Source organism: Pavona decussata, unplaced genomic scaffold, assembly GCF_977016875.1.
Source record: "Pavona decussata unplaced genomic scaffold, jaPavDecu1.1 SCAFFOLD_549, whole genome shotgun sequence".
In the NCBI taxonomy this organism is placed as follows: Eukaryota; Metazoa; Cnidaria; class Anthozoa; order Scleractinia; family Agariciidae; genus Pavona; species Pavona decussata.
In genome coordinates, this window is record NW_028145839.1 from 182,501 (window position 1) to 207,281 (window position 24,781).

The 24,781-nt window shown below is 38.3% G+C and overlaps 2 protein-coding genes, 1 long non-coding RNA gene and 1 pseudogene across 3 annotated transcripts in view; 2 read left to right on the top strand and 2 right to left on the bottom strand.

Annotated features, from left to right (window-relative positions):
- Positions 1 to 24,781, top strand: part of LOC146449927 (uncharacterized) — a 92,922-nt gene that overhangs the window by 17,431 nt on the left and 50,710 nt on the right. The window lies entirely within an intron of this gene.
- Positions 9,536 to 11,107, top strand: LOC146449930 (uncharacterized). Its single transcript, XR_014860457.1, has 3 exons — positions 9,536 to 9,634; positions 9,710 to 9,840; positions 11,039 to 11,107. It is a non-coding gene; the product is annotated as an uncharacterized LOC146449930 (long non-coding RNA).
- LOC146449931 (uncharacterized) lies at positions 20,140 to 22,319 on the bottom strand (annotated as a pseudogene).
- Positions 22,393 to 23,328, bottom strand: LOC146449932 (uncharacterized). The gene has a single exon (XM_085100982.1). It carries the CDS (start codon positions 23,239 to 23,241, stop codon positions 22,393 to 22,395), a length of 849 nt encoding a protein of 282 aa, XP_084957108.1. The 5' UTR covers positions 23,242 to 23,328.

The window sequence follows — 24,781 nt, forward strand, 5'->3', positions numbered from 1 at the left end:
CGTAGGTTTTGTGTGGCTGTAAAAATGTTGCAATTTTCCATGGAACAGGGGCACCCAATGGATCGTTTCGGTAAATTAAGTGTTCGGAAGGCCCTTAATCCCTACAATTTTCTGAAGGGAATGTTCACCTCGAACTTTCGTGATATGGGAAATTTAAGGCCTAGTGTATTTGGATTGATAAAAATGTCGTTTCGGGTGCCGAAAAGAGGTCAGCTAAGATTTTCGGAGAGAAATAAGACCTGAGGTTTTCGGAAAATGGACAAAGATGCCCTAGTAATTTCGAAAAGACTCATGTTACCCAAGAATGACCGAACAGATAAAAATATTATAGCGCAGCCTTAAATGAACTCCAGATAGCCTAAAATAGCGTTTCAACTGTCGTTGGGTGCCCCTGATGGAACTGTAAACTATTCAATAGTAGAGTAAGCTTTGGGTTAAAATGGTTTTGCTTGCAGCCATGGCTCGCTTGAACATGCCCTCGAAAGTCCGGCTCATCACAGAAAAAAGACACTCTCATTTTTCTTTTTGGTTAATTAAAGATTAAAGCATATCATTAAAATCATGATATCAGGAGAGAGAGAAATTTGATAGAAACAGCAGATCAGGCCATTTCCGAGTTGCTTTGAGCCTCACTGCGAAAGCGAAGTTAAGTGGAAAGTTTTTCGTGTGAACATCAATTTTGTTTTCATATGAATGAAGTCTAATTTTCATAATAAAGACTATTCAAGAAGCCTCGCTTTCATAATGAGGTTCAAAGCAATTAGCTCGGAAATGGCCTATTCGGATCATGATGTGTACAGGCTAAAGTTTTGACCGTCATTGCTATTATCATTTATTCTTCAGCAACGACTAGTTTGCCAAGGACTAGTTTGCCAAGGACTAGTTTGCCAAGGACTAGTTTACCAAGGACTAGTTTGCCAAGGATTGATTTGCCAAGGACTGACTTGCCAAGGACTGATTTGCCAAGGACTGATTTGCCAAGGACTGATTTGCCAAGGACTGATTTCCCAAGGACTGATTTGTCAAGCACTAGTTTTCCATGGAAATATTTGCTTGCTATTGCAGTGGTAGTTGGTGCTTTTATTATTATGCCACCTGCTATCATGAAAGCGGTTGCAGTAGTGGTTGTAGCAGCAACCTATTTGATACTGGCAGCGATACCAGCGGATAACCAAGGGACTAGTTTTTCATGGAAAGGTTTGCTTGCTACTGCTGTGGTAGTTGGTGCTTTTACTTTTACGGCACCCGCTATCATGTTAATGGTTGCAGTAGTGATTGTAGCATTACTCTGTGTGATAGCCGAGGCTGAAAGGCAGAACTCAAGTGGCAACAATAGAGACCCAGCGGATGACCAAAAGATTAGTTTTCCATGGAAAGGTTTGCTTGCTATTGCAGTGGTATTTGGTGCTTTTATTATTATGCCACCTGCTACCACGAAAGCAATTGTAGTAGTGGTTGTAGCAGCAACCTATTTGATACTGGCGGCGATACCAGCGGATAACCAAGGGACTAGTTTTTCATGGAAAGGTTTGCTTGCTACTGCTGTGGTACTTGGTGCTTTTATCATGGCACCTTCTATCATGTTAGCGGTTGCAGTAGTTATTGCAGCATTACTCTGTGTGATAGCCGAGGTTGAAAGGCGGAACTCAAGTGGCAACAGTAGAGAACCAGCGGATGAACAAAGCACTAGTTTTCCATGGAAAGGTTTGCTTGCTATTGCAGTGGCAGTTGGTGCTTTTATTATTATGCCACCTGCTATCATGAAAGGGATTGTAGTAGTGGTTGTAGCAGTTGTGGTAGCTGGTGCTTTTCTTATTATGGCACCTGTTATCGTGTTAGCGGTTGCAGTAGTGATTGTAGTAGCAGCCTATATGATAGGGGAGGCTGAAAGGCGGAACTCAAGTGGCAACAATAGAGAACCAGAGGATAACCAAAATCAGGACGAACAGTAAATATCTTGGAGAGCAGTAGCCTTTTCCTGATTTTGTTTCGCAAAGACTGTTCGTGGTGGGTGAAACAAAAGCCGGAAATAGAGTCTGCTCTTGCAGGCTGATTTAAAGTAATCAACTTAAAAAAAAAACAAGCCTTCCCTTATTTATTTACCGTTTAGAAAACGCAGTTTATAAATATTCTAACCACATACAGTTCAAATTCAATCCGCTGTTTCAAAACCACTTTGTAAAAAAATAACCATCCTGAACTATGTAGGAGAGATGATATGTGAAGATATTTACAAACAAAGTTCTTGATGTAATGCTCAAAGATAAAATGTTGTTTCTTGCTAACTGTGCACTGCATATCAAAGAAACCATAGCTGTAGGCTATAAATAGCGAGGGTTCATGCACTGTTTGTTTCCTAAAATTCCATGACTTTTCAAGAACGTATAAGATCCATGGGGGAAAATAGCTTGTTTGATCTTTTACAATTTGCAATCAAGAATATCACTAGAGCAGTCTGAAACGATGTACAAGCAGACAGATTGAGACAATAATTTTATCATCTTAATGAAAAGAATTAATTCTCCTTGACTTCTTATTTTCCAGGATTTCCGGGTCTGGATTTGAGAATGTTGAAATTCCATGACTTAACAGGATATCCATGACCCGTACGAACTCTGTATAAAAAAAAATTAAACAAGAAATTTTTCTTCTAATTCTGCTGTATGGAAATTTAGAATTGCTTTTTTCTCTGTTTTGTCGTTGTAGATTGTGTGGTGGTGGCGGATTCTGTTTTGCTTTTTTATAATAAAACCAAGTTTGCTGGTAGTGCTGATTGGTTGTATATTTTTGTCTAGGATGGCAGTTTAAAAATTTCAGCTCCCTTTCTCGTTTCACAAATAATTATCATAGAAAATCTTGGTTTAGGAGTACTTAGTAAATCGCGCTTAACGGCCAGTAGTTTCACATTTGTAAACCAAAAATTTGGCAATTTATGGCTCATTCAAATACCATCTTATTATGATTTTAATCAAAATTGTTTCTTAACTGTACCTTAACTAGTAGTAATTGTACATACATTATATATCATCTTTTGAAAACACAGGTTTGACATGCAACCTTTGGTAGGCTTTAATTATTTTTTAAATGAAAATAAAATTGCTATATTTGTTTACATATACTGACGCAAAATAAACTAAAATAATGTTCACTGGATATTTTACTCAAGACACCCTTAGAATAACTAAGTGCCGTATTCAATAACTTTTAAAATATTTCCACCTGAGAAAAATGTAGGTGGCCCCTAGCGAGTCTTGATTTAGAACGGTTAAGATAGTGAGGTAAAGGTGTAGGGGGTCATTTCTCGTCACAGTTTAATAGTTTTCAAAGAAGTACAATCATCGTTAATGCTGCTGCTTTTTATAACTCGAAACTTATTAAAATTGCTGAAACCTAAGAAAGGGTTTGTGACGTAAATTTTCAGTAATATGAAAGACACGATGTAAATTAATCCATTAGAACTTTTCGTAGTTTTAGATTTTAGCCTGCTTGTTCATTATTTGTAATAAATAATTATACAATTTTATTGTCCGATGTAGTTTTATTTACTTGCAAATGTCTGTTGTTATGCAGTAAAAGTAGCTATATAGACTCTTTTCGATTTTTATTGAATTTGGTCCTTATTCGGGGTAGTTTAATCATTAAACGGTATTTTATTGCTGGTAATTACTCTCAAATATTGCGGTTTGAATAACAATGAATATAGTGTTAGTTATTTCAGTTGTACTTGTACTTTGCTACAAGAGTTGAGATGAATTGTATATCGTAAGTCATCGACAAGAGACACTTTGCCTCCTAGATTATCTTTAGTTGTGTTTTACAAGTGGCATAGTTGAAACCGTGTTAGTCACATCTTTCAACGCAATAGTATGTTGTAGACATAATTATAGTTATGCTGATCAAAAGTTGTTTTCTTCTGGTACCAACTCAGTGTGAGGCAAAAGTCTTGTTTTGAACTGTTTCGGAAACCGCACCATTGAATAGTTACGGCCAAATTGGTTTTTGAGAAGTAGCAATAGGTTGTTTATGCTTTGTCAGCAAGGGTTTCCTTATCACTGTGATTAGTTTTTACTTTCAGTTATCTTGCTTCCAGAACTTGACTGGAAATGACTTGCTTATTCGTTTTTGGTAATTTTTGGTGCAATTCCGCCTTGATTCAGGTTGAATTTGTACCAGTTGAATTTTACCCTTAATGACTTTTTAGCAATTACTGTACGGAAACACCTAATGTACCAGATCTGTTGTACCAACACGTACTGTACTTTTAATTAAATTTACGAGGTTGTAAGCACGTAGCAAGTTAATTTGTGCAAAAAGGCGGAACCAAGATTTGGACAAGAAGGTTGCATTGGGTTCTATTTTAAGTCTCCGTTGTAAAGTGTGATTACATTAATGTTTGATTTCTCTTGTATTTAGACAAGAAGGTTAACGTTCATTTGTAAAAGATGGAAATGTTCCTGGTAATTTTTATATTGATTTCCTCGCTTTGTTTTGTCCAGATCGTTTGGCGATGACATTGAGAATTGAAGAAAAAAATCGATTTGGTCACTGAGAGAAAGAAAAATATGTAAATTGTCTTGGTGCGCAAGCGTACTTTCGCTTAAGAACTACTGCGCAAGGCATTACGTTAGCTTTAATTTACGATTGATGTGATTTTGACCGCTGATTGACAATTCCCGCCAAATCACGCCTGGGCAATATAAAAGTGATGAGATTAATCTGTTCTTGGCCTTTACAACTTGATCTTGCCAGAGTAAGGTCTTCCAGTGTTATCAATAAATTTACCAAAACAGCAGAAGACGTGGTTGTACTCCTTCAAGCGCAAAGTGCGTTAAAATACAGCTGTATTTTTGCGCAGTTTATAACTACGCCGGCAAAGCAGATCTTAGCTACGGAAGTTGGAATCCAAAAAGAAAATTGGGGGTAGCAATAATAATTCCAACAAGCATTAAATACGTGTTTAACCTCCATTTTCTTTGTGGATTTCAAAGCCACTTGTCAATTTCAAGAACGGTGCCTACTAATACAGAGGTATTTTTGTGCGGCTTATGATTATACGGGGAAAGCAGATCTAAGTAAAGGAAGTTGGAATCCAAAAAGAAAATTGGGGATAACAACACATTTTTTTAGAGATAATTAAGCGACAATAATTCTTAAAAAAGCACTAAAATACAAAGCAAATATGGCATTTTTTTCTCAAATTGAAGATTGATTATCTCTGAAAAAATGCATTGTTACCCCCCACCCCCCTGCCCTCCCCAATTTTCTTTATGGATACGCACTTATTAAGTTCTGCTTTCTCCGCATAGTTTTAAACCGCGCAAAATATCCCTCTATTAGTAGGCACCACCCATAGGAAACCCTAGAATCTCGAGATGCGCAGAACGTATGCGCTGTAACAAAAGTTGGCACCGTCTTTAAGACTTTCTTTTCCCACATAGCCATTAACCGCACCAAATTTCTTTGAATTACCAGGCATCCTTCTTAAGAAATCAGAGTATATTCGCGGACCATTCCGAGATGGGAAGAACGTATGCGCAGTAGCTAAAGAAGGCACATGATGTAACTGACTCGCTCATCTGTAAGACACGAGGACTTGGTTTGGCTCTTTTCTTTAATACTCTGAAGCCGGCTTGATTACATGAACCACACGTCGAGGGTGCATAATGATGATAATCGAATCATTTATTAATTCTGGTGCTATGTCTTTCGGGGTAGGGTAGATGTTCTCAAAGCAGCTTCATAGATTTCTGAGGGACGTTTTGCACCTGAAACCGCAAAATGAACAAAGAATTGTTGTAGCTTTTACCAAACCTTCACTATAAGTGGCAATGCGATTCATTTCTACATTGTATAGCGAGTGTTTTATACACTTTAGCGTGCGAACGCAAACGTATTTCTGGCTGTTGCTGCTCTCCGCCAGCGGCGAGAAGCGACAGCTACATTCAGGCTACATATACTTGGGTTTAAATTGACACACTCTCTTTACCACTCAGGGTTGAGATCAGCTACAGTCAGATTCTGCCAGGCCTTGTGCCTGACTCTTAAAGACGAATTTGTCCTGAATGCTTGTTTTCTTAGAAAATGAAGTTGTTCATAAATTTCTTGTCAAAGTGGGCTGCGCACCCAAAAGGTTGACTCGGCACTGGCGAATCAAAAACACCATGTAAGGTGGGGGGAGGGAGCGGCTTATGATTTAACAAAAAAAAAAGAAGACCTTGAAGCTTGGTTTCTCATCAAATTACATCAATGATGAACTCGGGGCAACTGATTTTGGTGAATTTGCTAGCAAGGTGGGTGTCCAAAATGTCAGTTTGGCACTGACAGATCACGAATAACAGGTAAGGTGCCCTTCGTTGATATCTCACTACAGATGACTCCATGCATGGGATCAGTAGTACATTCAGACTCAAGTAATCTTGTCACGCCAAAATACCCTATCAACTCTGCTGATAACCCAAACATTCGTTTCCACTCCCCACGGACCCAGCACTACAGTTTCTTTAGAAACTAACACCCTTATCTAGCCTATGATGAACGGGAGCGAAGCAAACTGGATGGGAAAAAAGAAGTCCCCGTTTTCAGACTGAGATTAAAAAGCTTCACTTTCATACAGAAATTAGATTAATTGATATTTACTGCTGCAATTATTTAGCGATAACAATCAATAGTCGTCATGACATGATCGGCCATCTTAACCAGTTCAAGGCCTGGGGTTGAAGGGTGTTCAGAAAATATGAATGATCCTCTACTGATCTTCGGTTTGTCAGCTTAGAACAGGATGAAATTTTCCCTGAATATAAAACACGATGTTTTCATTTGCCCTAACGCATAAGTTTCACGTGATCAAAAAATTTGTAAATAGGGGATACGGCAGCGAATTTTCTTTATATAGACAAATAAATAAGCGTTTCCGATGTAGATTTAAAATATTGAACATTCTACGTTTGGAATGACTTTCCTCAAGCTTTTAAATTGGAGTGATAAAAAATGAAAGGGTGGATTCTGGATGGAGAAATGACCTTCGTCCTGGCAATTTTTTTAGATCATTCCAAACGTGAAGGGCTAGAGATATTTAATCTTTATTAGAAAAGCGTTTTGTTTAATGTTTTCAGGCTCTTAAAACCGTCGCCTACCCGTCAAATCTTTGCATGTCACGTGGTCTCTAGCACTGCTTATTGTGTTTAGAAACGTTAACGATGATAAGAACTTTCTATCTGCTAAATGTTGGTTCAATGTCATAAGCCATTTTTCCTCTTTAAAAGCCCTTAACCCAGGCCTAAACTGCTTGAGTATGTCAGGTATACGGGGGCAAGTTGTGTCACATCAGTCAGAAAAAACTCTTGGACCTGATTTGCGGTAGAACATGACCTTCCATAGCAAGTGGTCCAAAGAGGACACCGAATAGTCAAGGAGTACCAACTTGTTAGCACGATGAATAAAGAAACTGGGGTATCAAGAAATCATGTGCAAAAGGTGAAAAATAAATTGCTTGCCCATCTGAAAAAAAGTTGGCTTGTCAGCCTTCATATATACTCAGCTGAAGATGAATGTTCACGCCTTCCTAGAGCGCGCGAGGATAACATTCTATGAAAGTTCAGAAGAGAATTCTGTCACGACACCGAAATAAAAAATTCAAATTTGTGGATATTCTGCTTAAGAGCATTCTGGGAGCATTTGTGACCGAAAGTTAAAGCTTTGAAAGACAGAAAGAGAATTTTTGTGAAAACGATTGATTGCATAATACCATTCAAAAGACGGTTACAAAAACCTTTTTAAATATACAAGAAAAAAGGGGGACCGCAGGCCCCCTTCCCCCTCCTCCCTGTTGGTCTTTGGTATCCTTGAAATACTTACAACTGAAATGAATCAGTGGTACCAGGGATAAAGTTTATTCACTACTAAACCGACAGTCCTACTTCCCAGTACTGCAAACAAGATGATCACAATCCCCAACGATAGAGCTTAATTTGGTGTTTCCGCCCGAGCTGGAATTATTTGGAGGCAGGACATGGCAAAGTCCCGTATGATGGTGTAGGCGGTTCGGGAAAGAGTATGGCACTAGCCAGATGAAAATGTCAAGAGGCTAAAGGACTACTATTCAAGATACAAGTGATGGCTGCCATAAACAGTGTCCAAGTCTATGCATGACTGAGCACTGAGCTTCATGCTACTGCGGTCGACATCCTTCTAAAGAAATATCGACAAGAATCAGCAACGGCTGCAGACAGCTGTGGGTGGATGAAATTCACAGTTCGTGAACACGATCTCAGTAAACTCACAACTCTCAGTAGACTCAGTGCCTCAAGTCGTCTTGTTATGCACCGAAAGAGTGACCGACGAGCGTTTGACTGGACTCCCACAAAAACGGACTATGAGAAAGTCGTCGACTTTCAGTATCCATTGGTGAGTGGATTGCCTCCAATTACTGGTAGAAGAAAACGTTTGAATGCAGAGGTCCACACAACGCAGGAATTAAACTTGCTGGTAATTTTGCCAGATCTCTCTTGTTAAAGACCTCGTGCCAGGCGTCACTTGAACGTCAAAACTGAATGCAAGGCTGGCACTATGGCAAAGGGCAAATTTATTAGCGACCAATATTTGATCATAAAGATAAATCCAACACTCCAGTCCCCTTCACGATCACTTATAACCCAGCACTACCTAATATTCAAGAAATACTTCACAAGAAACAGTGTACTGTAATAAGTGAATTACGGGGGATCTTACAAAAGCTCTAACTGAGCTTGCTAAAGATCTCCTCGCTTGATATAATAATTGAGTTTTGTGAAAACCTTTAAATGCATGATTTAAAGGATGTAAGGAAAAAAAAAAGATTATTATTATTATTTATGAAATTGACTCAAAGTAGTGTCATTGAACGTCACCAACGATTTGGTAACTTTTTATAAGATTTTATTTACGAGAGAGGACTCCGACACAGAATATATACCTAAAACGATGATTTAAAGTATTGAGCAAAAAATGTCCTACCTTTTCCGTGTGAAAAACTGAAGATATTTCTCAGTGTTGTTTTTGTAACGGGCAAACACTGAAAATTCCGCAGTGAAAGTAACTCCACCTTGACCTGAGGAACCGGAAGTCGGGTCCAGACTATTCCGCGCGCTCTCATGCCTGTTTTCAGGTCGAGTTGTCTTTGCTAAGGCCCCGTGTGATGATTCATTCGAACTTGAAGACCTTGAAGAATCATTACTTGACAATATCGGGTAAGTCTTATTTTAACACAAGTAACCTCGACCTCTTTGGCAGCCATTCCTACTGAAGTATTGCGAATTTTAAATCATTTGCCAGTCCAGTTAACGTTTACAAAGTTGATAACAAAATGCTGCCAAAATCGAGCGCTTCCAAGGCTTAAAAGTCAGAAAAATGACGATGACAAGAAAACGACAAAATTATCAAGAAATCGAAACAAAATCTCGCAGGCGCTTCTCTTCTCTTCTTTCTCCTTCCCGTGGTCCCTCGAGCTTCGTCACCAAGCACTCGCGTTTCGCGCTCGCCTTTGACCAAAATGCGAAACGAAGCGCCAGGGGAGGAGGCTGTCACTTCTATTTTTGGAAACGAAAACGAAACAAAACTCTTCTTCAGCAAGCATTCCGTGAAGCAGGAAGCGAGGAAGGTATTCTTCGGTTTCAGTTCTGCTTATTCGCGTAAAGACATAATTAACTCGAGCTTTCGCTTTTTGTTATTGCAGTCGGGTGTAGAACCTTTTCACCGGCTAAGATTGTCAATACTGTAGCGAGTGAATCAACCAACTGGAGCTAAGCTGTAGGTATGCTACGTTCTTGGATTTGAAAAGCTGATTGTTTGGCGAATTTGTCGAAGGTAAGCGCACGGCAAAGTTGATTACGGTGCATTGCATGGATTGTAGAAGCTAGAACTGTGGAAATTGTCTTCGTTAGATATCTGATTGGGTGGTCATCTGATGAAAATGTAAAGGTAAATGTATAATTCACTTCACGGTAATTGTGTTCTGTCTTTTATTTTGCATAATTTCCCGTATAATGCGTAAGGAGGTCTCGTAAGGGTTTTTTTATTGTTTTAGTCTCTGTGAAAGGATAAAAGGTTACAAAAAATTGTATCTGATCATGTGGGCAAACACATAAGCATCTTTGGTTTATCAACAGAGTTGATAACTAAAGGTGAATTGGCCACCGTTAGGAGATTGTAGTGTTGACGTTTTTCGCTTTAGCCCTTCGTCAGAGCGAATACAGGGCTAACGCCCGAAACATCAGCACTCAAATCTCTTTACGATGGCCAATTTACCTTTAGTTATTAACTCTGTTGAAAAACCAAACTTTTTCTGACTCCCGAACGACGCAGCACCGCAGTTTCCGTTAGAAACTAAACCCCTTATCCATTTCAGTGTTATAAACATCTTGTTCCTCTGTTGCTGGCTAGTTATGACGTCATAGCGTTACCACGGCAACAGGACAGTAAAGTTCCTCTAAATGCCACACAGTTTTTTCATTTTATCTCAAAAACTAAGTAGGTAACCTACCGTTTTTATTGCTTTGTCAAAAAAGCACCCAAAGTTCTTTAACTCCTCTGGTAAAATGACAAAAAATTATCCAGTAGATCTAGCTGGAAACTTTCTCCCAAACGTTTCTATATGAAGTTGCATAATGAATGCTGAAAGCATGCAATAAATCAATGGATGTCACCACGTAAAATTTAGAGAAACAAATGTTTCCAGCAGCTTTTATTTCTCGCGTGATTTTACGGTGTTCTAGTCTGGGCGCGCGACTTTTGATAGGAATTTGATTTATGTGACTGAGCTGAATTAACTTTACTTGCATGTCAACTTTGTAGTTGTACGTGTATCCATGTAAAACTATGTCCTTTTTTGAGGTAGTTGGATTGAGTGAGTGAAATTTTCCAGATGGAAACTTGAAGATTGGGAGGCATTTTTTGAGCTGCTTTGCAGTCAAAACAAAAATATTATTACCAACATTTAATCACTTAATGCATGAAGGATTCTTACTCCATGTTATTTACATAATTTAATGAATGTTCATTTTAGCGAGAGGCGTCTGGACTTGAAATAAATGCCTACTTTTCAAGAGATTCATGGGAAAACAAGCTGATCTGCGTGCCCATAGGCAGCCCAAGCTCGCGTCACTAGAGAGCGCAGTCTATTAAGCAGGTATTACGCGTATGCGAGATTTTCAGACGCGTGTACGCTTTGCCATACCTTCGCTTTATGTGGCATTGTGTTGCACAACAAAAGAAATCTCTGGTTATCAAATAGCGGTTGCCCGCAAGCACAAAATTCGCATATTATGAAAACATCAATGAAAGCTATCTTACGTTGTTCAAATGGAAGAAAGATCCTCGCAGTTAATACGCAGCTTTAAGAAGTTGCGAAAAGAAAGCCTGGAAAAAATTATTCAAGCCTGAATTTTTCTTCAGGCTTTCTTTTTGCAACTTTCCGCAGTTCAAAATATATATGTTTCATATATTAACGTTCACCTTCGTTTTTCGTTGATAGTGGTTGATGATCGTTTTGACTATCATCACCTATCATCGACCATCATGCTCCGTTACACATATCACAATCTAACAAAAAATGCAAGGAAAGAAAAAAATGTTTCATATGCACTTTGAGGGACAGAGACGTACGAACCAAGCCACAGACAGGGAGCTCTTTACAAGATCGAATGCTACGATTGTCAGGCGACTTATATTGACGAGACAGGCAAAAATTTAAACATACGACTGACTGAACACGAATGAGTGAACAACGTACAAACGAACCACTGAAGCGAATGACACTCTGCCAAGTGCGTTGTCCACAGTACTAATTGCTATCAACGAGTTTCTTTGCGTTTGACCGGCTACCCGCAAGTTTACTGATAAAGAACCGACGAGTTAATTATTGCCGCCTGCTTTTCTTTTTTCTTTAAAAATTTATAATGGTAATAGGACCAAGTGGAGTCCATTTCGGTCTGGTGCGAACATACGAGCGATTAACAACGACCGCGTAGCGGGAGTCCGATTCGTTTCATAACAAGTATGATTGAACAGACCGAATTGGAGGACAAAGTCCAGTTACAGATTAATTTCGGAGAACAAATCGAAAATAAACAAATAGACAAAGGTCTAGTTTAACTTTTATTTACGAAATACGCCGATCAAGTGTAACTTCCCTATTACTTTTCATAGTATTTATTACTTCTTTTTTGTTGTTAGTTTTTAAAAAGGGATAAGCCATCAGCGAATAAAATCGCCATGAGTGTCGCCGACTTTAGGTGAATTTCAACTGTCGCGTAAATTTTACGTATGTATGGATGGGCATTGTTAATTGGGGCTGGCTTTAAGTACGTTAACAAAATAGGAACGAGACGGTTGTTAAAAAAATACATGGTAAGTTATTTAATCTTTTCAACCTCATATTCCAAGGCGAAAAATGAAAATACAATCCCTTGTTTACGAAAACTGCCGAGCACTAAAATTACAATGAAAACAATGAAACATCTAGTATTTTTCGGCATGGTTTCAACAACAAGAGGGATTTCACAGAAAAATTGAAGAAATGACACTGAAGGAATTAAACAAGTGTCTCCAAAAGTTTTAATTGTCTGCAAGAAACCGAGACGGAACTTTCTACAATAAGAAATCGCTTACCGCGTGGCGCGCGAGACTTTAAAATTTCATACCATTTGTCGGTATATTGTCAGAAATATAAAATTTTTTGGTCCGCTAGTTATTCAGCTTGTGTGGTAAATACTAAAACAATTATTCACCTCAGTGTCGGTGAAAGTGATAGATATTTACCTTCACTTTGGTGAATAATTGTTAATTATTTTAAGCGTATGTAAGCTGGCCCAGTGAACATCCATTAACCCTTAAGGCCCGGCTAAACGGATGCAACATTGTCCAACATTGTTGAAACCAACATGTTGCATGATGTTGCATGATTTTGAACGAACTTTGTTTTCCATCAAACATCGTCTTCGTCCAGTATTTCTTTTGTTTTCGGTTGTGAAAAGCAATATTTCATTCGTTCGACATTGTTGAACGCGCTTATGCCCTAAGCTGACTTTGCGGGTATCTGTATCTATGGAGATAATTTATTGTTTGTATTTGCTTCGCCCGTTGCCCCGTGAGTTTTCAAGCTCCAGTATGGCGAACGAACAAAGTTTTGCATTCCTCAAGGACGAAACTTAACCCTTCGCATACTAACAACGCATATATGCGTCGAAAACACCGTTCTGGCTTCTATGAATTGCTTCTTGTTTAACTTAAGCTACAACGTCATGATAATGTGTGAATGACACCAGCTGATGTATATTTCCATCATCAAACCCAGCAAATCGACTACGCCTCCCGATTTTCGCTGCATATCACCGTTCGTTTGGCAACAAAGTCCTAAATGCCAATTGTTCGGCCAAATAATAACATCAAAAATTACACTTATTTATCGTCAATTTTAATCCAAATAATTTGTTCAAAATTGAAAAGTCTATATTTACAGCAAACCTCAAGGTCAGACCTTGGTATCTGACTGGAAGTTTTCCTCTCAACGCTTTCCGAGGGCTATACTTCAGCCATTTTATCAGACCCAGTCTTGCGTATCTCACGTTGCCTCGTTTACGCCCGAAGAGAATTCTGGGTAATTCAGCCATAGCGCGAGCGTAGAACTCCTGCTCTTTCCATTTCATAGTTTTTTTATAAGTGTCGAGCCACCCAGTACCACCAGCAAAATTTCGAATCCATTGAATATTTTACTACTCCAAACTCGCCCAAATAGCCTTGGCAGGTCCTGGAATCCATCCACAAAACGGCCAGAGAGGCAACTTCACTCGTGGGCCTCCATGTCTGCTACACAGCATGTTTGGCGACTCAGTCAGCATGAAATCACCTCTCACCTCTGTTTTCTTTCAGAGGATTGCCTCTACCCACATTCCAGCTTGATGATGCCAGAATGGGGGTTTCTGCAGAGGAAAATGGCTCGAAAAACACTTATAAAGCGATGATTTTACCAGATTCGTGCTCGTGCACTCGCTCGAAACAAACAACAACCGTCACTTGCATCACGTGACAATTTAGCCTGAGCCCACAGTTTCTTAAGACCGCAGATATTTTTATTTCATCTCCATTTATGGAGAAATTAAGTGGCTCAGACTATTTATTGCCAAAAAGTCATTGAAAAAAATACCACACACCTAGGATTTAAAGGGTTAAACAGAAGCAATCTCTCTTCAAATAGGAAGAGAAAGGGCAAAGGGGTGACCAAGAAAAGGAAGAGGTGGTCGATCAGTTTCGCGCCATTTTTGGAGCAAACCAGTATGGGGCGGGTTTGTTTTCTAACGATTCTGGGTAAATTTTTGTCCCGGACCCTTACGTTCAAGTGTTGCATCAAATATGTCGCGTTTGTTTGGCGACCTCGTTCAATACTGCAATATCGACCAACAATGTTGGATTCAACAATGTTCGATACACAAGAACACTACATTAAAATATAAGCGCGGCGTTGTAAAGAATAAGAACTACACTAATAATGAGAATGATTTTTTGGCAGGCATACTCGGAAAAAATCCGAGTGCTCCTATCAGGAGTCAAACCTAAGACCGTCCGATTACTGGTAATATTATACTAAACTCTAGTTGAGGTTAATAATTGAATGTTTTCTATTTGTTTAGCTGAACAATCACTTGTTTAATTGTAACCGACTAATTTTTCTTACTCAAATTACGCGCTAGACAGTCAAGCTACGTTTAGGGATGACATTTAGAATAGACCTTCGTTTTAAATTCTTCTAAAGATACCTTTTTGCGCTACTGTTTGAGTATACAATAAGCAAAGTGGAGGGTACAATTACTTTTTTTTAATCTGATCGGTCTTGAAGGAGGCTTTGCTAAAAAGAATTTCAGTTGGAGCGAGAATGAGGAGGCATTTTCTTTATTAAACCATTTAATAACTTGTGAGAAAATTTCTTAGACTAGTGGCAGTTACACAATGTACGAACAATGGAGTCGTTCTTTGTACAGTAAACGCAAAGCGTGTCCATTTCGAGGGCGAAGAAACGTTTCGTATCAAATGAAAATAATGATTAGTAAGGGCCAAGGGTAATGTTATCAACATTGCTGACAAAAATGTTGTCAATAAGGATTACAGAGCTGCCATGTTACTTGCTTGATTTACCTCAGGAGTTTACCTATAACTAAGAGAAGGGAGAGACTTTGCAAACTTTAAGAAAATTGTTGACTAAACCAACAACTTTCAATTTTCAAAAAAATCCAAATTGAAATCACCCAACAGGACAGTACATTTGTTTTGGGTGCTTAATGTGTGAAGGATGCATGTTTGATAGATAGTCAAGAAAATTACGGGAAGCGTGATGTCTTCGGTTCAGTAATTGGTGGATTTCGATCCTCACTTCTTCTCCTGTTTCCTCAGCGGTCGGCATTTGTTGCTGTTTCCTGTTGTGTTTCTTGACCGTTCGTACCCAGGCAATCGAAATGTATATTCCGTTGTCTCTGTTGGTACTGTTAGGATGAGTACCCTGTGTGGACAGCTTCCTTGACCTGCGTGTGCACTGAATCAATTAACTTTACCCCGTCCTAAAGCGGGTGGTGGCCGGTCTTGTAGGCGCGCTCTGAAACGGCGGAGGTCTGGGCGAGGGCGATTTGTTTATCCTTCTTGTGCTCCTTTATTCTCTCCTTCATAAACAAAATTAGCACCGCTTGGGGGGAAAAGTGTTTGCTGCAAAAGTCAGAAGTGCATCAAGCAGTAGTGAATAATAGTTGAAAAGTACAGTTTACTGCAATGGCCCAAATTAAAAGCTCAGTCGACATGACATGATATGAAAGCTCTAATTTGCAGAGGGCTTTCTTCGTATACTCTTCTTTAAGCTCATGTCTTCGCCTTATTTCTGTCTGGACCGGGTTTTTTTGTATACATAATCTGGGGGGGGGGGGGGGGGGCCCTCCATAACTTCGTAAGAATAAAAGCTACAACAGTGAGACGAGACACGAGACACGAACGGCCAAAGGCATTTCCTTTGAGGCTCAAAACGGAAAGTGATGACGTCACATGACGTGGTAATTACATCATGATAACCAAATGGCGGCCATCTTAATGGATCCTAAGTAACTCAAATAACTGCAAGGCTGATCTGACTGCTAGAAAACTTAACACAACAGTGACATGATAGAGACCAAACCGAGAATCAAAATGCAATCGTGGCCAGCTGCTTCGAGCTGATATGCTCTCGTCAGTACGGTGTAGCACAACAAAAAGTAGAGCAACCAACGCAGGGTCAGTTGTCCACCAAATGGACGTGCTAATGATTCCGGATGGGCCCAAAAACAGACGTTTGCACACGTCATAGCGCGTGACTACGAACAATGAACAAAGCATCTGAAATATCAAGTCGTTGTCACTGTAAGTTAAGTGAGGAAAAAGAAAAACTTTCCTTCACGAGTACATGATCTGCCATTTTAGACTTCCGGAATACCCCCAAAGCGTCAGGAAAGCGGCCAAATTGAACAAAACGTAATCACAGCCAATAAAGGAACACTAATATGAAGTCAAAACTTAAACGCTACAGTAAAAAATTTACTTCATCCTAGAAAGGGATTTTTCAATTTTTTGAACTGCTTCTCAAAACTTGGTTACGATGGTCACATCAAAGTCAATGTAAAATTTATAACGTAAAATTTTTTCCAGATAAATCTCTGAAGAAATCCTCAAGTTTCAGGGCGTTTTGCTGAAATGTTAGAAAAGGTATTGCGTTTTAAAGTCGCGGGAAGAATCCGCCTCCCCCCCCCCCCAGTCTAGGTAAAAATAAGATAATGTTAGTATACTTTTCCCGTGCATACGAACTCAATCACCCCTCTAACGAGAGGCTTGTTTTATTCACTATGATGAGTGTTATACTTACGCACAGTGGTACTGATATTGATAATCAATTAATGGTTGGGCCCGACGATATTTGTACATAAAACAAGAGCTTTCCATGAAAATGTTTTCTTATATTGAAGCGGTACGCACGGTAAATCATTGTTGGATGTTTTCTCTGCGGATCTGGAGTACCGAACTACGGATGCAGGATTACAGACTGTAAAGACGAAACACCAATTTACAGTTTTTTATTAAAATCTTTTTTGCAACGAGTTCCGCCTTTTTGCCTATGTTCATCAAGATTTTAGAGCCGGTCCGTTGGTATTTCTTTACGTTCTCTTATCAAAATTTCTTTGTGTTCCATTCGGCAATACTATAATTGATCTTCTTTCCCATATAATTTTTGCTCCATTTCGTGGTCGTTAAAAGAGAGGAAAAAGAAGGATCCTGGGAACAAGGTTCTTATCTGCTTTGTGTTTTCAGTTCCAGTGGTGTGACGTAATTGCGTTTTGGTATATATGCTATCAATCATTGCAACGACTGTTGGGTAAAATGGGGTTAACAGGTTAACTTTACTCAGTCATGGTGTTTGCTCACGAGTGGCGTGCCGCCAACACCAAAATAACGGTATTTTAACAGCATTTGATTAGTTTCAAAGTGTAGAACTCCCTATTTCACTGCTGTAGACTGATGCATTCGCAGGAGATCGTCTATTACGGATGATATGAAAGTCTGAATTAAAGTTATTGTAATGAAAGCATTTTTGTCCGTGCATCCTGTTATTGGAGGAAGGAACTAAAGGACAGTGCGGTGTGTTTTGAAAAATGTGTTAGCTTTGTCGTTGCTGTCACAAAAATAGGTAAACATATGGTGGTTTAAAACTGTTTCAGTTTAGCTCTTCATGAAAATTGAGCAGTTTAAGGATGGTGCCTAATAATACCAAAGTATTTTTACGCGGTTTATGACTATGTGGAAAAAAGCAGCTTTTAGCAAGGGCTATTGGAATCCAAAAAGAAAATTGGGGTTAACCACGCATTTTTTAGAGATAATTATTTATAAGCAACAATAATCCAAAAAAGCAGTAAAATACAAAGCAATGTATGGCGTTTTTTCTCCATATCGAAACTTACTGAAAAATGCATTGTCACGCCCAATTTCTTTTTGATACCAAAAGCACTTGCTAAGGTCTGCTTTCTCCCCATAGTTTGAAACCGCGCAATAACATCTCTGTATTAGAAGGCACCACCCAAAGGAAACCCGAGTATCTCGAGATGCGCAAAACGTATGCGCAGTAAAAAAAAGTAGGCACCGTCCTTAACTAGAAGAAAGAGCTTGGCAGTTACTTACCCAACTTAAACAGTTGCAAATTGCAGCCCCCATCCCCCACCCCCATCTCCCTCTTTTGTTTCCTCTGTCAATCAATCTTTTTACATAATGTCCGGTGATATATTCAGACTATAATAAAACTGGAATTCTAACTTAATGTTTGCGTTTCTATTTCTTTCAGTGTCAGTAAAAGATAAAATGGTTAGTCGTCTGCTGTCATGGCTACCGGGACTCAATAGATACGCGATTGATAATGTAGGTATATTTATGGGACTCAATATTTTGGTAAACATTGAGCTACATGTAGCAATAAGAAAAAATGATAATCCTTTAGTCTTTTTCATTAATTTACATGATTATTTTTTTCGGCCGACAGACGGCCAACCGTCGATAAACTGTTGGTGACTTGTTGGTTACCTAACAGTGACTTGTCGGCAAGTTGTTGGTTGGCTTTCGTTATGTTGCAGTTAAAACTATCATTCTTGTCATATCCCCGTAACATTTGGGATAGTATAACGAATAAATGAACTGGTGACCATGGTTAACTTAAAGAACACTGCTTCTGCATAACTCATGAAGATCTATCAGAAGGATGCTGTCGGCCATGTTGTGATTACGTACGAGGCCTTACCTATGAGGTTCACAACCCATTTGTAGGGCGATTTGAATTCACGGAAGTTGTACTGTCTTCTTTTAATGTGTTTTTCTTACAAAAAGCCTTGCAAAAAATACAAAATCATAAGGTTTTTAAGGTTTTTATTATTGTGCACTATTTCAATGGCTCACAACAAAAGGAAGTTACAATATATAAGGAAAGTAATATAAAGATAGCATTAAATTACATAAATGTGAAAAGTAAAATGTGCGCAGTGACCAAAGGAGCTTAGGCTTTCGAGTTGGTCACTGCCACGTGCAACTAACTGGCCTATAACGTGCAACTAAACAGCAAAAAAATTAAAGAATAATAAAAGTGCAATAATAGAAACATACTACAATTTTTGCAAAAAAAAACAATAGGAATGATAATTAATAGTGAGGGCAATACCTTTTAAATACCCAATATTCATTGGGCATTTAAAAGGTACAATTTGTACTGCTTGTAGAAGCTATTATATCAGAGCTTTTTTAATTTAGTGGGAATTTTTTCCCAAATTTTTGACCCAGCAAATGCTAAAGTGGCAGCTCCGTAGTTATTCATTATCCTCGGCCGATGAAAATTAAGGTTTGATACAAATCCGGTGTTATAGCTATAAACTTCAGAGGCAAGAGTTAGGGTTCCTTTGAAAATGTTAGGAATATTAGAAGTATTGTTAATAATTTTATGTGTGAAAAGGGCCACCTTAAATTTGTAGATGTTTTCAAGTGTAAGAATACCTAAGAGATTTAAGTATGGCATAGCACTGTCCCTGCTATAAGCAAAGAACATGCTACGCACACACTTATTCTGTTTAGTTTTAATCTTAAGCAACCTGGTCTTGTAAGCACTACCCCAGCTTGTAATACCATAAGTTAAATATGGATAAATGAAGGAGAAATACATCTGCCTTAAAGTATGAAGATCTACGTAATATCTTAATTTATTAATGATGCCAATATTTTTACCTAATTTATTGTTTATGCGTTGAATCTGTGGTCCCCACTGTAAATTTTGATCAATGTATACACCTAAATATTTTATTTGGCTTTTCCGTTCAATATTATGTATACATATACTTCCATTTAATTTTGGAGATGAGATTACCATATAGTTTGTCTTAGCAAGATTTATAGAAAGCTTGTTAATGTCGCAATACTTAAAAACTAATTTTAGTTCCTCATTCATGATGGTTTCAAGATGCTGTAACTTATCACATGTGTAGAACATATTTGTGTCATCAGCAAAGATTCGAAATGATAGTTTCTTAGAGCAATTTGGCAAGTCATTAATATAAAGTAAAAATAAAAGTGGGCCTAGCGTTGACCCTTGTGGTATGCCACAACAATCGTTTCATAACTGGATTTAGTATTGCCAATCTCAACAAACTGAGTGCGATTATGTATTAAGTAGCTTTTAAACCAGTTAAAGGGAGTTCCACGTACTCCATAGTGATAGAGTTTTGATAACAGAATGTCATGGTTCACAGTATCAAATGCCTTTGAGAAATCTAAGAAAAGACCACAGGTAACCATTTTCTTATCTAAAGCCTTTTTGAGTGAATCAGTGATTTCTAAAATAGCTTGTTCAGTTGAGTGTCCTTTCCTACACCCAAACTGATACTGATACAAAATGTTATTTTTTTCTAAGAAATTATTTAGTTGATTATAAATAAGTCTTTCGAACACCTTACTAAAGGGTGATAAAGTTGAAATTGGCCTGTAGTTACCTGTGTTGGTGACATCACCATTTTTGTAAACTGGAGTGACCTGTGAGACTTTCATTACATTGGGCACTATGCCTGTTTCAATTGATTGATTGTAAATTTGGGTGAAAAGTACTGACAGTGGATCAGCAGCTAGTTTTATTAATTTGTTAGGTATATCAATTGATGATTTATTTGCATCCAGGGTTTTAAACAAGGTAGAAACTTCAGGTTCAGTGACAGGAAACATAACAAAACTATTGGCTGGAGATGATGTGATATATTGCAAAGGGTTTTCGTTGCTGTTCTCAATTTTGCTGGCCAGAAGTGGGCCAACATTGATAAAATGTTTATTGAACTGATCTGCAATATCAGCATTATTAGTGTATGCTTTGTTGTTCCTTACAATTCTTAGCGGTGCAGACTGGGCCTTAGTTTTCTTTTGATGAGTGTACCAATTAGCTTCCATGTAGCTTTTAAATTACCTTTACACACATCAAAGTGCTTACAAAAATAAGTTTTCTTACTGATGTTTTTAAGGTAGTTCAATCTATTAGAATACTTTTTAAACTCACAGACTTTGGACGGATCTCTGGATAGAAAATGCGTTTTATACATGGTATGCTTAATTTTAATAGATTTAAGGATCCCTTTCGATATCCATGGTTTTTGTAGGAGTCTTTGTTTATTTCTTGAGGTTTGTTTTTTTGGTGCATGTTTGTTAACGATCGATTTAAGTGTATCAATAGTGAGGGCAGTTATTTCATGCAAATCAGTACATTGCATAGTAATATCATTCCAATCAATTGCATAAACATCCTGAAGGAATGAATCTGCATTAAATGTACTATAGTCTCTAAAGTACATTTTTTGTTTTTGTTTTTTAACCTTTATGTCAGTCATACAGAAAACTGGTAGATGATCTGAGATGTCAATAGTTAAAATCCCAGAAACCAAACTATTAACTGTATTTGTATAGATATGATCAATCAATGTTGCAGTATGACTAGTGATTCTAGTAGGCTTAGTTATTACTGGTAGAAGATCATGAGAGAAAAGCATATCAAGATATCTGCCTGTTTGCTGATGTGTGTGATGCTTCAAGAGGTCAATATTCATATCCCCCAGGGTGTATGCATCATACTTGTTTAGATTTAACTCTTTTAGAAGTTCGTCAAATTTCAATGTAAATTCTTCCACATTTGCAGATGGGTGTTTGTAAACACATCCAAGCATAATGTGTTTCTTATTATTACCAGGGTCTATTTCAACCCAGCATGACTCAACTAATGGGAGATCAATTCTTAGATCTGGTCTGGGAATAGCTTTAAGGTTCTTACTAACATAAAGGGCTGTACCACCTGCAAGGGTAGGTGAATCAGTATGGAAAAGGTGATAATTAGACAGATCAACATTGGAAATAAAAGTTTGGATTCAGCCGGGTTTCAGTAATGGCTATTACATCAGGCCTAGAATCTAGTGAGTATAACATATCATTTAACAGGGTTAGGTTTTTAGTCAGACTTCTCACATTACAGTGAAAGAGGGAGATACCTTTGCCTCGGCTATTATTTAGCGCATTATTAAACTTAGACATATTATAATAATCAGAATGTGGGTTATTTAAAATTTCGAATCAGGGTCAGCTTCATCATTTTTATCTGGGTTAGGTAATAAATTATAGAGATCTGAATCCATGAGAGCATGAAATTGCCTAGACCAAATATTATTAATGAAGCTAAATTCCCTATCATCTAATTCGTAAAAGGGTAATATCTGTAATGTGTTCATGTCATGGAATTCGTATATTAGATTTACATAAATTCAAATAAAAAACATAAATATTATACTATTAAGCTCAAATTTATTCTCTGTTGCTTATCTGATCAAGATAGTCTTCAAATTCCTCATGCGTCGTGAAAGCTTCAGTGGCAGATGCATCATTCACTTTCAGCATGATCTTCCCATTACTAGTCAACAAATATTTTACATTGTTCATCCGCTTGTATTCCTTGATTCGTCCGAAGAGCCTTTTTCGGTAGTTGGTCAAGGATTCATTTATGTAGATCTTACTATTTCCAGCGCTTGTTTCAGCGAGCGATTGCGAAGACAAATGACTTGTGTTCTTTCCAACCAAATTCTTTCGCTTCTTGTAGACTTCCTCTCTCTTATCTCTCTGTAGAAACTTAACGATCATGCGATTTTTAACTTTCGTCGAGTCAAGAAGCTTGTGCGCTGCAGCAATGTCGCTGTCTTCGATCTCTACTCCTATTAGAGAGCCGATTTCTTTCACAATTTGTTTGGGATTATCATGGGATGTGAGTGGTACACCAGTAATCTCCAAGCAATCTCTCCTTAAGTACTGTTGTGTTTCATCCAGCGAACATTCAATTCGATCAATAGCCTCCACATATTTATCGATCGTTCCCGCCAGCTCACCATACTTCTGCTCGATCGAATCTGTAATCTCTTTGTATTTCTTATCAAGCTTAGCTGTCTGGCCATTGGATTTTTGTATGCTTTCAATAACCGTATCATATTTCTTCGAGATAAACTCCTGTGATTTTTCCAGCGCGTCGCATCTTTCGGTCACAGCGTTGATACTTGACTTCAGCGCCAGGATCTCTGCTTTAATTTCCTGTCTTATGCTAGGCAAAAACTCTTCTTTCCATAATTTCCGCAAGTCTTGTATGCTTAGATGATCAGTAGGCATAATTGTCAATTGTAGATTTCAGTTCAACAGATTGTAGATTTCAATTTGAAACGGACATCATCAAGCACGTTTCGCCGCCATCATTATGCAAATTAACGACTTAGGTAAATAAGATGAATTTTATGGAAAAGTAAGAATTAAGAAGAAAGATGAATTTTATGGAAAAGTAAGAATAGCAAAATTACAGTTCAGTGGCTAAAAAAATGCAACCAGGTAGGAAAAGTGTTAGCTCTCTTGTTACTGAATACTTTTCAGACCAACAGCTTGTTGGTAATCTGATGTTAAGACTTATTTCCCGGGGGGGGGGGGGGGGGTTACTTTCTTATAAGAGGCTAATGGGGATGTGCTGCTGGATGGGGTCGCATTTTCACGACCGGATTGACAAGAATGGGGTTGCATTTTCAATAGAGTTACTACAATGGGGTCGCACATTTTCGGATTTTTGGGGTAAGAAAATTCTATTTAAGTGGGGATTCAAAATGGTCTCGGTTAAAAAGTTCATAAAGTTGTTGTTTATGAAATGTAACAATCACCTCAGTATGTTTGAAAATATTTACGGTTAGCAAACGTACCAGAATGCTTGTACTGTAGGTGAAAAGTGTTCTTCATTCAAGTAAAAAAAAAATGTGCCATTTCGTTTTAGGATGACCTATTTAAAGGATTGATAAGGTAGATGCATAAAAAGAAAGTGACTTAGTTGGGATCGCGAAAATTACATTTTCCCAAAAGGGACTAAGATGGGGTCTACAACTGGCCACAAAATAGACTATAATGGGGCAGGGGCTTTGAGAGGCCCGCGGCACATACCCAGCAAAACTGAACCCAAGTACCCCCTCCCCCGGAACTTATTTCCTCATTTTACCTTGCCATTTATCTGTTTGTAATCTATTGGTGAACTGTCAATAATCTGTCCGCACTGTTGGCTGACAGTTCACCGACAGTTGACCAACAGATTTTTTTTGAGAGCTGTTCTCCAATTCAGTTTACAGTTGCAGACATAACGCGTCGTGCTGTGCACAGAAGCACCGTATATGCTAACTATCCTGGGAGTCTCCTGGATTTGCTACGAATCTCCTAGTTTCCTGTATAAATCATCAAAGCTCCGAGATAAAAGTATACACTCGTCTTTTCTTAAAAAGAACTATGCTAACATTTGGATCGCCAATTTTTCCCGAAATCCAAAACTTTGGTCCTTCAAATTTATGTTTCGATGGCTCCTGGCTGGTCACCCATGCCAGTCTGTTACAGACATTCCTCACTTAAAAAAAATCTACAGGTAAAGTTAAAGAAGAGAATGTGTTGATTTGGCAGTTGCCTGCACCAGGTGTTCAGATGCACTGAATTGGGGAATTTGCGCAAAGAAAATTGTGTGCACGAAAAACCGAGAAGAGACTGGGAATAGGAAGCCAAAAAACACGTGTGTTCATTTTTAGCAAAGAGTTGTTTCAGCAGTATACGAATACCCCCTCATTGGTCATTTTTTACGCTTAGCATCTTTGACACAAATGAGAAATGCGATATCGTGGCAGCTCGTCATTGA

What these genes read in the sequence shown, in the direction of transcription:
- LOC146449932 (XM_085100982.1), bottom strand. Translation starts at nt 23,241, where the DNA reads ATGCCTACTGATCATCTAAGCATACAAGACTTGCGGAAATTATGGAAA.